Source organism: Drosophila willistoni, assembly GCF_018902025.1.
Source record: "Drosophila willistoni isolate 14030-0811.24 chromosome XR unlocalized genomic scaffold, UCI_dwil_1.1 Seg143, whole genome shotgun sequence".
In the NCBI taxonomy this organism is placed as follows: domain Eukaryota; kingdom Metazoa; phylum Arthropoda; class Insecta; order Diptera; family Drosophilidae; genus Drosophila; species Drosophila willistoni.
Window position 1 is genome coordinate 7,240,142 of NW_025814056.1, and position 13,528 is coordinate 7,253,669.

General features: G+C 35.4%; 2 protein-coding genes across 2 annotated transcripts; both read left to right on the forward strand.

The window, feature by feature from the left end:
• The first annotated feature begins 7,793 nt into the window (after positions 1–7,793).
• Positions 7,794–8,838, forward strand: LOC6645524. The gene is made up of 2 exons (XM_023177503.2): positions 7,794–7,861; positions 7,918–8,838. The coding sequence occupies exons 1-2, from the start codon at positions 7,826–7,828 to the stop codon at positions 8,803–8,805; spliced, it is 924 nt and encodes a 307-aa protein (XP_023033271.1). The 5' UTR covers positions 7,794–7,825; the 3' UTR covers positions 8,806–8,838.
• Positions 8,839–9,861: 1,023 nt separating this feature from the next.
• LOC111518997 lies at positions 9,862–11,322 on the forward strand. The gene is made up of 2 exons (XM_023177504.1): positions 9,862–9,879; positions 10,639–11,322. Exons 1-2 carry the CDS (start codon positions 9,862–9,864, stop codon positions 11,320–11,322), a joined length of 702 nt encoding a protein of 233 aa, XP_023033272.1.
• The last annotated feature ends 2,206 nt before the right edge of the window (positions 11,323–13,528 follow it).

The window sequence follows — 13,528 nt, forward strand, 5'->3', positions numbered from 1 at the left end:
TATTAAATGTTTGCTTATAGGATTTTGGCTTGCAAAAGTTTTCTAGATCCGTTTAACAATTGGATTAATATCATCACATCATACTGCTTGTTCTTTTGATTTCTTCCCAAAACACCCACAGTTAAGAGCCTTTTGAGCTGCAATTAATGTTGTGTGTTTTGGTCTATGTTTGTTTTATTCCACTTTGACACCATTCAAATGTAATGAATTAAAATTTTGCATTTTATGTATGTTTGGCAAAAAGTTAACAATATTACAAAGTCAGATAGTTTGAAAAATTTTGTATGTGCGGTTGGCAAAATCAAATTAACTTTTAGCGCGTTGAAAATTTTTGCCCACAAACCGCAACTTGCGGGACTAGGTAATTTTTTTTGTTGTGTTTTTTCTGTTTTTTGTAAATTTAATTTTCAACAATGCGACAACAAGCGAAAGGAATACATATATACATAGGAAAATTTACAATAGATATGTAAATACGTTGATGGATAAACGAGAGAGAGAGAGAGAGAGAGAGAGAGGAGATATTGGGCAATGTCAGGAGATGTGCATATAATAGGCTGATCAACATCAATTAAGAAAATAATCCGCGCATTATGGGGTCGACAAAATAGTATATAAAACATTATTTGACATTCATGGCGGATAAACGACACAAAAACAAAAAAACAAGGCAAAAGAAAAATGCAAAAAAATAGTAAATAAATAAAAGACATGAAAAAACTGTCAGCGGGTCAGGGATTTGGTGAATTAAGTCCCATTACACAAACAATTTTTTTTTATCTCATTCCCTTCAAACCAACAACATATGTGGCTAGAAAGGGATAGCAAGGCTCAGTGAAAACTCATCGTGTGGCATGTCATGCGGTGGTAATGATGTTGCATCTACCTGCTGATACTGATACTGATGATGGCCATGATGATGACAGGTGCTCGAGGCAAGTACATGACATTTATATACAGAGAGAACGAGCGAGAGAGAGATGGATAGAGAGAGACAGCGCAAAGCCGACGACAAGGACATATGCCAAGTTTCACCCTGTAACTATTGCAACACAATAGAGTATACAGATATAGATCAAACAATACAAATTATTCTATAAAGGATCTCAGTCTTTTGACTCTGACTTCATAAGCACACAACGTATAACAATATTATATTTCCCGTTTGCCTTAAAATGTATAAAATGGATAAATATATTTATTAAATATTTGATAAAATAACTGAAAAATCAATCGATCTCAACTATTCATGAAAATTGGGCAACTAAAAGTAAGTCCATGGATCTAATATGCTTTCTGTTTCTCCTTGTTGATTTGGATTTCGACATCATTTTCGAGTAAATGACGATGTACGGTAAACATACATATTTGAGAAAAAACACTTAGCAGTCATTGCTACTAATTGCATTTTGGTGTGCACGCCTTTTGCTTGATGCCCAAAACCAAATAAATCAACAATTTTCCATATTTATTCAGGCATATCAGGTGGCAGCTAGGCTATATAAATGCTAAAATCTAAATGATATATGTATGTACATAAATAAGTATATAAATAAATAGCAATACATATACATATATGTATGTACAAATACATGTATGTATATATGCACATTTATATATGTATGTGGAAATGTGGTTAAAGCGCATTTTAGAATTTGACTACGCATCGAGCCATTTAACCAAATTCATCATACGCACTGTTGCACCTCACCTAACTCCCCCTTGATGCTATCCTTAACAAGCTATAAAATCGCATTTACCCCATTTTGCGTGTAATCAAATCATCAGAATGAATGTGGGCGGGGTCGGTGACGGTTGTTGTTGCTGTAGCTTTTGTGTGTGTGTGTGTGTTTTTTTGTTGTTTTTTTGGGGTTTATGTATTTTGATGACCATAATGAAAAGATCAAAAGGCCATAAAATGGCCAGCTATATTTGACATGAAGCGGTATTTGTTGTGTATTCTGGGGGTAAGGATTGAGGCAAATAAAAACAATGAAAAGGCATTTGACAAAAAGTGCTGCAATACAATTTTGAATTGCAAAATGCCATTAACAGCGACAACAACAACAACAGCAGCAGCAGCATCAACAGCAACAACATAAACAAAAAAAAAAAGAAAAATAAATAAAACATAAAGGTACAACAACGACAACAAAAAAAAGGGGCCAAAAACAACAAACAAAAATATGTATTATAAACATAACAAGGGAAATAAAGATAACTTTTTTTTTAAACGCATATATGTACATATATGTATATAGGGATTTGTAAGTCCTTAAAATAAATAGGATTGTGTGTAAATTTAACAGGATATGCGAGGGTAGCCTTAACCATAACCATTCACATACTCAGTTGTCAATTTTTTCATTCAATTAAGAGAAAAACAAAGGTGCTAATTTAATTAAATTGATTGGAGGCAGCGTAAAAACTAAATTTAATTATTTTATTTTTGCAAATTGTCATTAGAAATAAGGTTTTTTATTTTTAAAATGGGCGACATCTTTTTTGGCCTACCCTCGTTTGCATGTCTGAGCACTTAAACTTGTCAGATAAGGACGAATGTCCTTTTGGGATCATAAAATTGACAACTGAAGCTGACTTAAACTGAGATTTTATGAGCCCGCATTCAGCTTTAGCGTGTGATTTAATCATCTGATTTGATTCTAAATTAACCAACTGGTTGAACAAGGAAACTGACAGCATTTTTCGATTGCTGGCAATGTTTAATTACATTTCATTTATTACCGAAAGAACTAGGCTATTCTTCTGATTTCAATCATAAACAGTTAAATCGTGCAATAAAAAAAGATTAATTTAAAAACAAAAATATACTACTTTATTTATTAGTAGGGTTCAATTTACTTTTTAAAATTTACAGTGGCGGCTCTAGAGATGTGATATGGGGAACTTTATTTCCCTAAGGTATGCAACATGCAGCAGTTGGGCCAAATATTAAACCAAATTTGAATCAGTTTTATCCAAACTGTATATACATATATAGTTGATAATTAAAGGTTCAAAACAGTTATATCTAAATTCTAAAAGTATATAAGCGACACAAATATATAAAGTTTTTTTGCGGTAGGAATAGAATTATCGACCAATTCCCACAGTGTCATATAAATCTTGTCCAATTTCCATTCCAATATATCCAATCAAAAAAAAAATGTTTCAAATATAATTCAATCATAAGAACATTATAAAAATTGGAAAACTAAGTATATATTTTATATTTCATTTTGTCAATTAGGTTAAATTTAGATCAAATAGGTTCATTCTCTTTTAAATTTGTGAGTAACATTAAATTTGCATATACACTTTGTCAATCATTAAGGACAGAGAAGGAGAAGGAGAGCGAATATTGGGTTTTAATTGAGATTCCAACAGCTGTCGCAGTTTAATCACATAATTTTGGTCAACTCTTTGGTGGCACTCTATTAATTGTGTCTTTTACCTATGTACCACACCTACGGTCATACACACATACCCATCTATCTATCTATTTGTCTATCTATCTATCAATCAATTTCATTTCAAGTTCTATACGCTGAAATCCACTTATCAGACCCAATTAGTTTTGTGTCTTAGGCTCTACGGTGAGTAGTGCGAAAACTCAATTTACTCAGCCGAAGAGATGCTTCTCTTTTCAACGATTCCGTTAGCTATAGTATGTCGACAACTGCCATCAATTTGGCTAACAATATTCACGCCAATTAACAAATTAATTGCCTACTTTGAGGCTGCACTTGACACACACACAGACACACGCACACAAAGCATAAGCACACATATACACTAAAGCATATTCCCATTGGCGTCTTAGTTTTACGACCAAATACAACAGACCAAGAGACCAAGGGAAGAGCAGGAAAGATAGAGAGAGAAAGAGAGAGAGAGAGAGAGAGAGAGAAAGGGAGAGATGACAGAGACCACAAAAGCATCGGCAGAAACACGCTAATGAAATTTCCAAGGGTAGATTGTAGTCAAGGGAGTTGAAAGTTTGCTATTGCAACCTCTGGACGGTAGGTGGCGTGCATGCTCGTGTATATGTACATATTTGCAAGGCTTTTAATATAATGACACATTATCATGGGCAATGTCAAAGGCAAAAGGCAGGCATAGAGATAGGGAGTGAGTGAGAAAGGAGCCCAAGAACTGAGACCACGCATAAGCAGGATAATCAGATAAAGGCAAACATATGCAGAGCCTACAGCCAGAGCCACACAGAAAACAGAACTCGCATTTTGATACTCTAACAATATGACAACAATCACTTTGTGAATCGAAAATGCTTTCTAAATCGCAGTTCTTGCTATCAGGCGAGGTAAATAAGATTATTATTACACAATATTTACTTACGTGGGTCATGAATTTTGAAGGTATACCAAAAATAAGAAAAACTATGAATTAAAAAATGTCAAGACATTCCTAAACTCCTGATCTAGAGGTAAAATTCTTTCAAATATTTAGGGAAACCTCGATAATCGCTGATCCAATATTCTTCGTTTTTTTTTTGGGTCGGTGGAAATATGTATCACGCAAACAAATAACAATAACAAAGTCTGCCAAAAGAGCTGGGAATTTTCGATTTTTTGATAAATTTTTTTGCCTTTGATGCCATTTTACGACTCTAAATTATCTTCCCGATTTATTTCAAGTATGTTAAATGTGTTAAATTTAAAAGTAGACTCGAGAATTTATTAATTTTTTTAATTGTCTTAACTGTTAACAAAAGTTTAATCAAAGTTCTCTGACATGAATTGATATCATCAATATAACTTTAAACAAAAAACGTATAGTTAAAGTTGGTGATACATGACACTTGGAAAACAGGAAAATGCTTTTAAACATTTTCAGAATTTAAGCCTCTAAAGTTAAAAAATTTTAATGATTCACAAAACAAAATTTATAAATTTCTATGTATCTCAGACAATTTTAATTTGAATTTTACAAAAAAATATCGTTTTAGCGATTTTTAAGATATGTCTGAATATTCATATGAAAGGATATTTATGAACGTTCTGAAGATTTCGTCTATAAAGTTTTTCTTCAAATTTAATCAATTTAGGAAATTTTGTGTTATATGATGAATGAAAATTTCACACTTTTCCTTATTAAGGCTATAAAATTAAAGCGTTAATTTAATTGATATTATTTAATTGTTCTCTCAAATTCAATGTATGCTTTTAAAATGCTAAGAAGAAACAGATTTCATATATTAGAAAGAGAAATAATAGAAAAAGAGAAAGAGAAAGAGACAAAGACAGAGAGAGAGAGAGAGAGAGAGAGAGGGAGATATCAATGTGAACACTGCCTTTTTGGCTACCGTTTACATTCCAAATCGAAACGAAAGCTCTCTAGTATCATTTAATGTTATTTATTTTTCTGATGACTAGGTAAAGAGTTGTATTGCAATTGATTTCATTAAATGCTCTTTCTCTTTCGATTGCCGTTCTGATTGCACTTATTTCTGTTACAGATATTACGCATACGACCTGTCGCTGGCATGGCCAAAATTGCGATTTAAATTGACTAGCAACAAAAAACGCAGGGGAGGACCGATGGTTGGAGATGGTTGCAGAAAAAATACAGAATAAGAGGAATACGACCGACACGAACGGAAATGCAAACAAAATGAAATGCAGCCGATCCCACATGTCCCGCTCCTACTACTTTTACTGCTACTACTACTACCCTCTGCCTTTATAAAATATGCAACAGCAGCAATGCTTTTACAACAATAATAATAACAGCAACATCAACAACAACAACAACAACAATTATATGCAAATGTCTGAGTAACATACTACATATGTATGTATGTATGTATGTATGGATGTTGTGAATCTATATGTACATACAATAAATTGCCAGAGCATCCATTTAATTTCATTTTAATGCACGAGAAGGCATTATCCTGGCATTGTCCTTATGCCAAGCGAGTGCAAACAAACGGCTGGCGCACCGCATTGGCTAGGGCATCATACATAGGTGGATATCCTCGCTAGAATGTGGGAAAGCTGTATAGGTGCGGCGGCAATTAAAGACCGAAAGTGTGTTTAATGCATAATTTTTCGGCTCGTTGTCTGTCCACTTGGTCCAGTTGCTGCATATTATTTGCTTTATTATGGCCTGGGCTGTCATCATTTGGCCGCATTTATGTTGTATATATGTATGTGTTTATGTTTGTCTTTGTATTTGTATTTACTCTCTCGTCTGTGTTTGCCGAGTGCTGCTGATCGACATATTTTGCATTTATGCGTTTTTGTTTGTCAAAAATAAATTGGTTGGAATTTATGGAATTGATGAGGAGCTGCACACTATACACACATCTGTTTATACATACATACACACACACAAGAGAAGAGACATAGACAGGTTTTTGATTTGTCTTCTATCTGCCATTATTATTTAGCTCTCCATACTATTTCAATTGTCCGACTTAGATTTACAGATAAAATGCACGTGGATCTAATGGTTAGGAACATTATTTTACAGTGCAGTTAATTCCACATAATTTGTTTTATTTTCTAAAGTGGCGGGAGCAGAAGTTTTATTCCATTAGAGTAATGTATGTTTGTACATCTCGAATAGCAAAAATCAAGATGATTGACATATCCACATACATATACATTGGCGGTTCTTAAAGAATCATCTGCAGGATCTCCATTATCAGGCCTTTATCAAATTGGTAAGCAGTTAACAATTTTCAAATTGCCTTAAACATTTGTAAATACCTTTGTTAATAAATTGTAAAATTGTAATAACAAAACACTTCAACTAGTTAGGAATAACAACTAAATGAAGCGAAAAGAATGGACAAAAATTAAAATCCAATCAGACCTGTTCATGTATTGGATACAGTATAAATTTGTTGAAATTAAAAAGCCCTTTTGATGACTTTGACCCAGACGAGTTAAAGTTGCTCGCTTAATTGGTTTTTTAATAGTTAGCATTTTAGGCTTATATTTCAACTTCAACACCTTTAACTACAAAGGCTAATGTTTACGAAAGAATGGGCTACAATCTTAGTATAGGAAATAACGAAGATATTGGACAAAGTCACAGTTTTCCACCGATCGTTCCTATGGGACCTGTATGTTATATTTACCCGATCTTTATCAAATTCGGCACAGTCATTAACATATATACTAAACTAACAAATGGTTAATTTGAAAGCAATCGTGTAAAAGTAGCGAAGTTATTGACAAAAGTCACTGCTTTCGAAAGATCGTTTCTATGGGAGCCATATGATAGATCTTGATCATAGTCGATCTTTGGCATAATCGTTTATATGTGTAATACACTAGTTATTGAGAAAAGTCACAGTTCGTGACTTTGACGTTTGTATGGGAGCTATATGATATAGTGGTCCGATCCGGCTGAATCCGAGATATACAACCCCTGCAGTATAGAGGAGGAATTTGCGTTGATACAGACGGACGGACGGACGGACATGGCTCGTCTCGTCATGCTGATCAAGAAAATATATACTTTATATGGTCGGAGATGCTTCCTTCTATGCGTTGCACACTTCTGACCAAAATTAATATACCCTTTTTGCAAGGGTATAAAAAGAGACAGAAATATTTGACAATTGCTCAGCTTATTTTCGAAAGTATCTAGTACTTTCGGCTAGACGGAAGCAATTCACATATTTTTGAGATCCAAGAAGGCCTGGGATGTTTGTAAAATTCGACCTGGTTAAGGGGCTACAGTACTTCAATCATTCTACTTCGTAAACTCATACAGTCAACATCAAAAATAAAACAAAAACTTTGCTCTAATTCTGAATATTAAAAAAGAGAAAAACAAAAGTGAAAATATGTTGACTGTTCAATTGATCATGGAATCCGGAGAGGTTAGTAAACGTGAGGATATTACTTTTCATAATCGTGACCAATTGTTCTTTTCCAGCAATTGGTTATGCAGCTCCCGATCTCAGCTAGTATATACGAACTTAAGAGAGAGCTGCAGAGTCTTCTCAATATTCAGGAACCATTGGAGATTTGTACTTCTGATGTAACGTTGGCCGATTCAGTTCTTTTGACAGAAATTGCTGGTCTAGGCAACAACGAACAAATTAAGCCGATTGTGTCTTGCTATGAAGGCAACAATTTTGTGTGCTTGATACGATTTTCTCTTGAGGCCGAGGATATCGCGCTTCCACTAGTCGATAATTCGGTGTCAGACTCAAGTATCGAAGTTAAAGTTGAATCTGAAATGGAAATGGAACCGGATGTTACAACTGGTCAGCATCCCCCATACATGAACATCCTGCCAGAGAAGAGGCAGTTTGTTGTGATAGTTTCTGCCTCCGAATGCGCAAAGAACTTTTGCGATCTGTTCAAAGGGTTCTTTGGTAAATTTTTGCGTTTCGGAGACGTTCGGAGCTTAGATTTCAATGATGTCACTCCGGTCGCTGAATACCATGGCCGGCTGTACATCGCAGCGGACAACGAAGAGACCAGGGAATGGGTGGCGAGCAGCGTGTGTTCTATAGGGCTCTATGAGGCCGCTGGTTTTATAGACTTCCTGCACCTGACAGCGGCCAGAGTTACTTGGCCAAAGGTAGAGACTTGTTTGCTGCGAATTTTCACGCTCCTCGAACAGCAGAACTGTGGTATAAAGACGGAGAAGTGGGCTGTCGTGAGCCGGGAATATGTACTCCCTACAGTCACAAATATTTGCCCCAATGAACAGGTTTACATCTGGATGGATGCGGACAGTGCGGATATCATCAAGGAGAGATTCAACAGCCTTAAACTATGTTTTTGGACGATCGAATTTGAGTTCTACGACTAGATGACTTTTACATATTTTTATTTTATCGAATTTATATTTTGAAATGTTAAAAAAAAGTTACGATTACGGCAGACTCGTTTGCCTACCGATTATTCTGACTGGCAACGGTCAAATAGTTTATCGTGATAGAAAACTAATAAAATATAATAAAAAAAATTTAATGATATAGTCACCCGATCTTGATAAAATTTGGCACAGTTTATAGGTGTAATAAACTAACAAATATTAAATTTGATGACAATAGTTTAGAAAATAACGAAGTTATTGAGAAAAGTCACTGTTCATGACTTTGACGTTTATATGGGAGCAATAGGATATAGTGGTCCGATCCGACTGAAACCGAGATATATAACCCCTGCAGTATATACAAGCCTACATGCAAACTTTCAACTCTGTAGCTCAAACGGTCTAGGAGGAGTTTGCGTTGATCCAGGCGTACGGACAGACGGACAGATGGACGATTTACTTGTTTTTAAGTCACACAAATTGAAACCAATCAAAAGAAAATCTTTTACTTTCCCATCAGAGTAACAATAATTCAAATATTCAAGTGAATATGATAAAGGAGTTAACATATTTGAATAGAGAATTGGTTCTGAGCTAAAACTACAAAACTACAACTAAAACAAAAAAGTTGTTTCTAACACCTTTTATGTAATTGTATATATTTTAATTAAAAATTGTGCTTAAGAAAAGTTACTTCAAAATAATTTCAATGGAAAAATATGTTGAAAACCAAAGGAAATTCTAATTTCCAGTCTTAAATGAAAGCCTAGATTGCTCTTTGATAGCGAAGATCTGTTAACAAGTATATTTGAATAATTTATTTATAAATTAAGGCTAAAACTCAAAATGTAAAGTGCTCTTAGGCGACCACAAAAATAGATTCAAGTAAGAAAGAGGAAAAGAGATAGAGGTAAGTTAATGGTTGGTTTAGTTTTGATCTTTATGCAAAAGCATTATTAACAAAACGATCTCGTTAGATAATAATAATTATAATTACTTAATAACCACAAGTGGCTCTTAGCTTGGACCAGGAAACACAAAACGAGTAAAATGTGGCAACATTTCAAGGTCAGAAGAAGTCAGAACAGTATTTTTTTTTTTGTTTTCTTTTTCTTTTGTTTCAAGTGGTTGGTTCTCTTGAGTGGTTCTCTTTAAGTGCCGACCAAATAATCAAAATTAGCGCAAAAACTGCCAAAATGCCATGAAAATTCAATTAATGGGCATAAGAAAAGCATTTCCAAATGGTAAAAAAAAAAAAATCAGTTTAACATGCAAATTTGTTGTCAAATTGTTAAGACACTTGAATTCTTGTTGGTTTGAAAACCTGATCCAAAAATAATTGTACTCAAGTGCGTGGAGACCAGAAAGCGACCAAAACCAAAGACGGAGGCGGACACATTTGAGTTTTAAGTTCGTGTTCGAGCCATCGTCATCGGCTTAAGTGGTTAATAGAGAGACCCCGTCAACATCATCGTCGTCATCGTTGGTTTTGATGCGCACTTCACTTCATATATGTTATGTTTCTGCTATTTTTTTTATATTTTTGCGTTTTGTTGTTTTTCTCTCTCACATCTATTATTTGGAGATTGGTAATGAAAACCTGTATGAGATAGTCCACGATGATTTTGATCCATTTCGATATGAATTGCCTCCTATAAATAAGCAAAGCAAATTGGAACAAGACATCATTGGGTTCAATACCTTCGACATAGAAACATCTACGAATAGTTTACCTTAAAGAAAAACTACCAAAATAATGGTAAGTCTTAAAAAAAATATTTAATTTAATTTTAATTTTTGTTTCACTCATTTGCTCTGTTTGATTAGAAACTTTTCATTGGAGTCCTGTCCATCTGCTTGGTGGTGGCTTTTGCTGCTGCTCAATCTGCCGATCCCGCTGAACCTTCTGCCGAATATCTGCCACCTGTTGGCGAGGCTGAGGCAGCTCAATTGTCCGACGATGGTTATCGCTACAAGACTGTCCGCCGCCTGAAACTGCGTCATCGTCGTGAGGTGCCCAACCAGGAATACTTGCCACCTGTGGACAATAGCCCCAGCCAGGAATATTTGCCACCAGTCGATGCTGCCGCCATTGGTGATACTAAAGTTGCCGATGATGGCTACCGTTACAAGACTGTCCGCAAGTTGAAGTTCCGTGCCCGTCATCGTCGTGATGTATCTGAGATCGCTGAGCCTAGCAACGAATATCTGCCCCCCGTTGAGGTTGAATTGGCCCCTGAGCTGAAGACCGTGTTGGGTGATGATGGTTACCGTTACAAGACTGTGCGTCGCCTCAAGCTCCGTCGTCATCGTCGTGAGGCTGAGGCTGTTGCTGCCGATGAGGCCGCTGCCGCTGCCACCAACGGTGAATACCTGCCCCCAGTCGAGGCACCTGCAGCTGAGTCTGCTGTGGCCGAGGTTAAGGCTGCTGAGCCCGAGGGCACTGAATTGGCCAAGGATGGTTACCGTTACAAGACCGTGCGCCGCATCCGTTATCGTTATCGCCATTAAGTCAGTCAGTCCGATCCGAATCTCCACAAAACCTCTTAGGAATATTGAACCAAATTGATCCTGATAGTACACACATTGAGTTAAAGAGTTAAAGCCAACTCTGCACTTAATATAATTCTTTTTTTTTTTTACTCTCCCACCCAGCATAAGGAATAATAAAAGTTTATTCACAAAAAACAAAACACACACTGTTAACTGATTACAAGAGCTAAAAACCATCATATCCATCTCAATTATCATTAGTGATCGAAAACGAAACGAAAATACTCAAGTGAAATTTGCAATTTTTGTTCTTGTTAAATTGCACATTAAATTATTGGTAAAGGAAAGAGCCAAGAAAAAATCAAAAAAATGCCAAAAGAAAAAAAAGCAACAAAAACAACAAAAAATTTACCAATGGCTAAAAAGGCAAAAAACAAAAAAAAAATGCAATTGAAATCAATGGCCAAGTAATGGGCAAACGGAACAAAAAAGAAGAAAACGGAATAAGGCAAGCAAGGGCATAAAAGGCAAAAAGAAAGAAAAGGGGGAAAAAAAACTTTTGGCGAATTGCAAAATTCTATTTAGAAATGAAGTGTGTGCTTTTAGGCGCACTTGCAAAACAGGAGCGTAGTCACAGTTAGGGGAATTAATACTCTGCAACTATCATAATTTACCACATCTAAATATGATTCTCCAAAAAAAAATGCCTTAAAGTGATGACTAACTCGAGAACTCGAGAACTCGAGAAGAGTTGATAATATTTTGCTAATTCAAAATTCCAGAAAAGGTTTATGAGTTCATTCACACAGAGTCATGATCCGTGAAGGATATACTTAATACTCATACTTAATTTTCAATTGCTTTTTGCCTGGTTAAAATGTATGTCAAAATTGTGTCTCCGCAATTAATATATGTAGGTACATATGTTTGAACCAAAGACAGCTACGATCAGAGAAATATATTCATCTGAATAATCTGGGAAGAATGACAATCTTACTCATGTACTCAGACTTATCATTCATTTACCTGTAAGCCACAATGTTCTAAATTCAAGGGGTAATTTCTGGGGGAATTTCTGTATAAAGCATCGTGTGTATGACCAAGTTCGTTGGTAGATGTTTTCTATAGAATGACAATAGCAGAATAATGCCCGATTAGACTGATTCCATAATTTCAGCTGAAATTCCCAACAAAAATACCTTTCAGAGTTTTCAATTAAATAAAATTCCTGTAGGTTCAATAGCAAGTGTTCCAAACGTAAACCTGATTGCTGAAACCATCACTGGAAATGATAAATACCCAATGTATATAGGATATAGGATCTGGGTATGGAAAATGGGACAAAATTGATCCTTCAATAGGCTGCATAAGTATGCATTGTTTTCAATCGAATTTATAACTTTTTCTATGCCTTGTAACTTAAGAATTGTATATAGACAATGTTTTGCCTCAAGGTAAATTTATTATTGTAAAATTTCGTTATAAATATCAAAAGGGACACCTTATTGTATACTTTCAATGGCAACGTTTCCCCATTTTACTTTTCCAGATGCATTTGACCCGTCTTTGCTAAAACCAATGCAAATTATCAAGTATCACAGTACCAGCTTGGCCTTCAAGTAAGTATCAATTGGGCGCTTGCGATCTATGCAAGATACAGTACTCCATTTGGCAATGTATTTAAAAAATTTACAACAATTACATTTAAATGAAGGGACAAGATTAACAAGTCACTTCACACTGTCCTCAAGATGATGTATAGTATTAATTCAATGTGTGTCTAAGGAGATTTGCGAATGGATTATATTCACAATTTGTTAATAAACAAATCGCAATGATTGCATTAGACTCACACAATTTATTGAGACGTCCGTAACTTTAATTCGCATGACAACATTTACGATTGTTTCTTGTGTTAGGATCGAAGGACTTCTTTGTGGTTTGTCATTCAATCGAATTTTAATTTTTCCTTTTGTTGTTGCGCCCCTGGCGGGGTCGCACTCAAAGTGCAACGACTTGCCTCTTTTGATACTCCAGGCCCAGAGATCCCGAACCAGGAACAGTCTAAGGCTAGCCAGGCACATGGCCCATCTTTTTACGGTCAACTTTTCATTATATTATTTTGCATTTATTTGCTTAAAGTTTTTTTCTTTTTTTTGCTTTGCTCTGATTCGAGTTTGCAGTCACCACCCCACGCCCAACCTCCCCACCTGCCCCTCAACCC

Coding starts and splice junctions, on each gene's coding strand:
- LOC6645524 (XM_023177503.2), top strand. CDS start 7,826: ATGTTGACTGTTCAATTGATCATGGAATCCGGAGAG. Junction 7,862..7,917: donor TGATCATGGAATCCGGAGAG/GTTAGTAAACGT, acceptor GTTCTTTTCCAG/CAATTGGTTATGCAGCTCCC.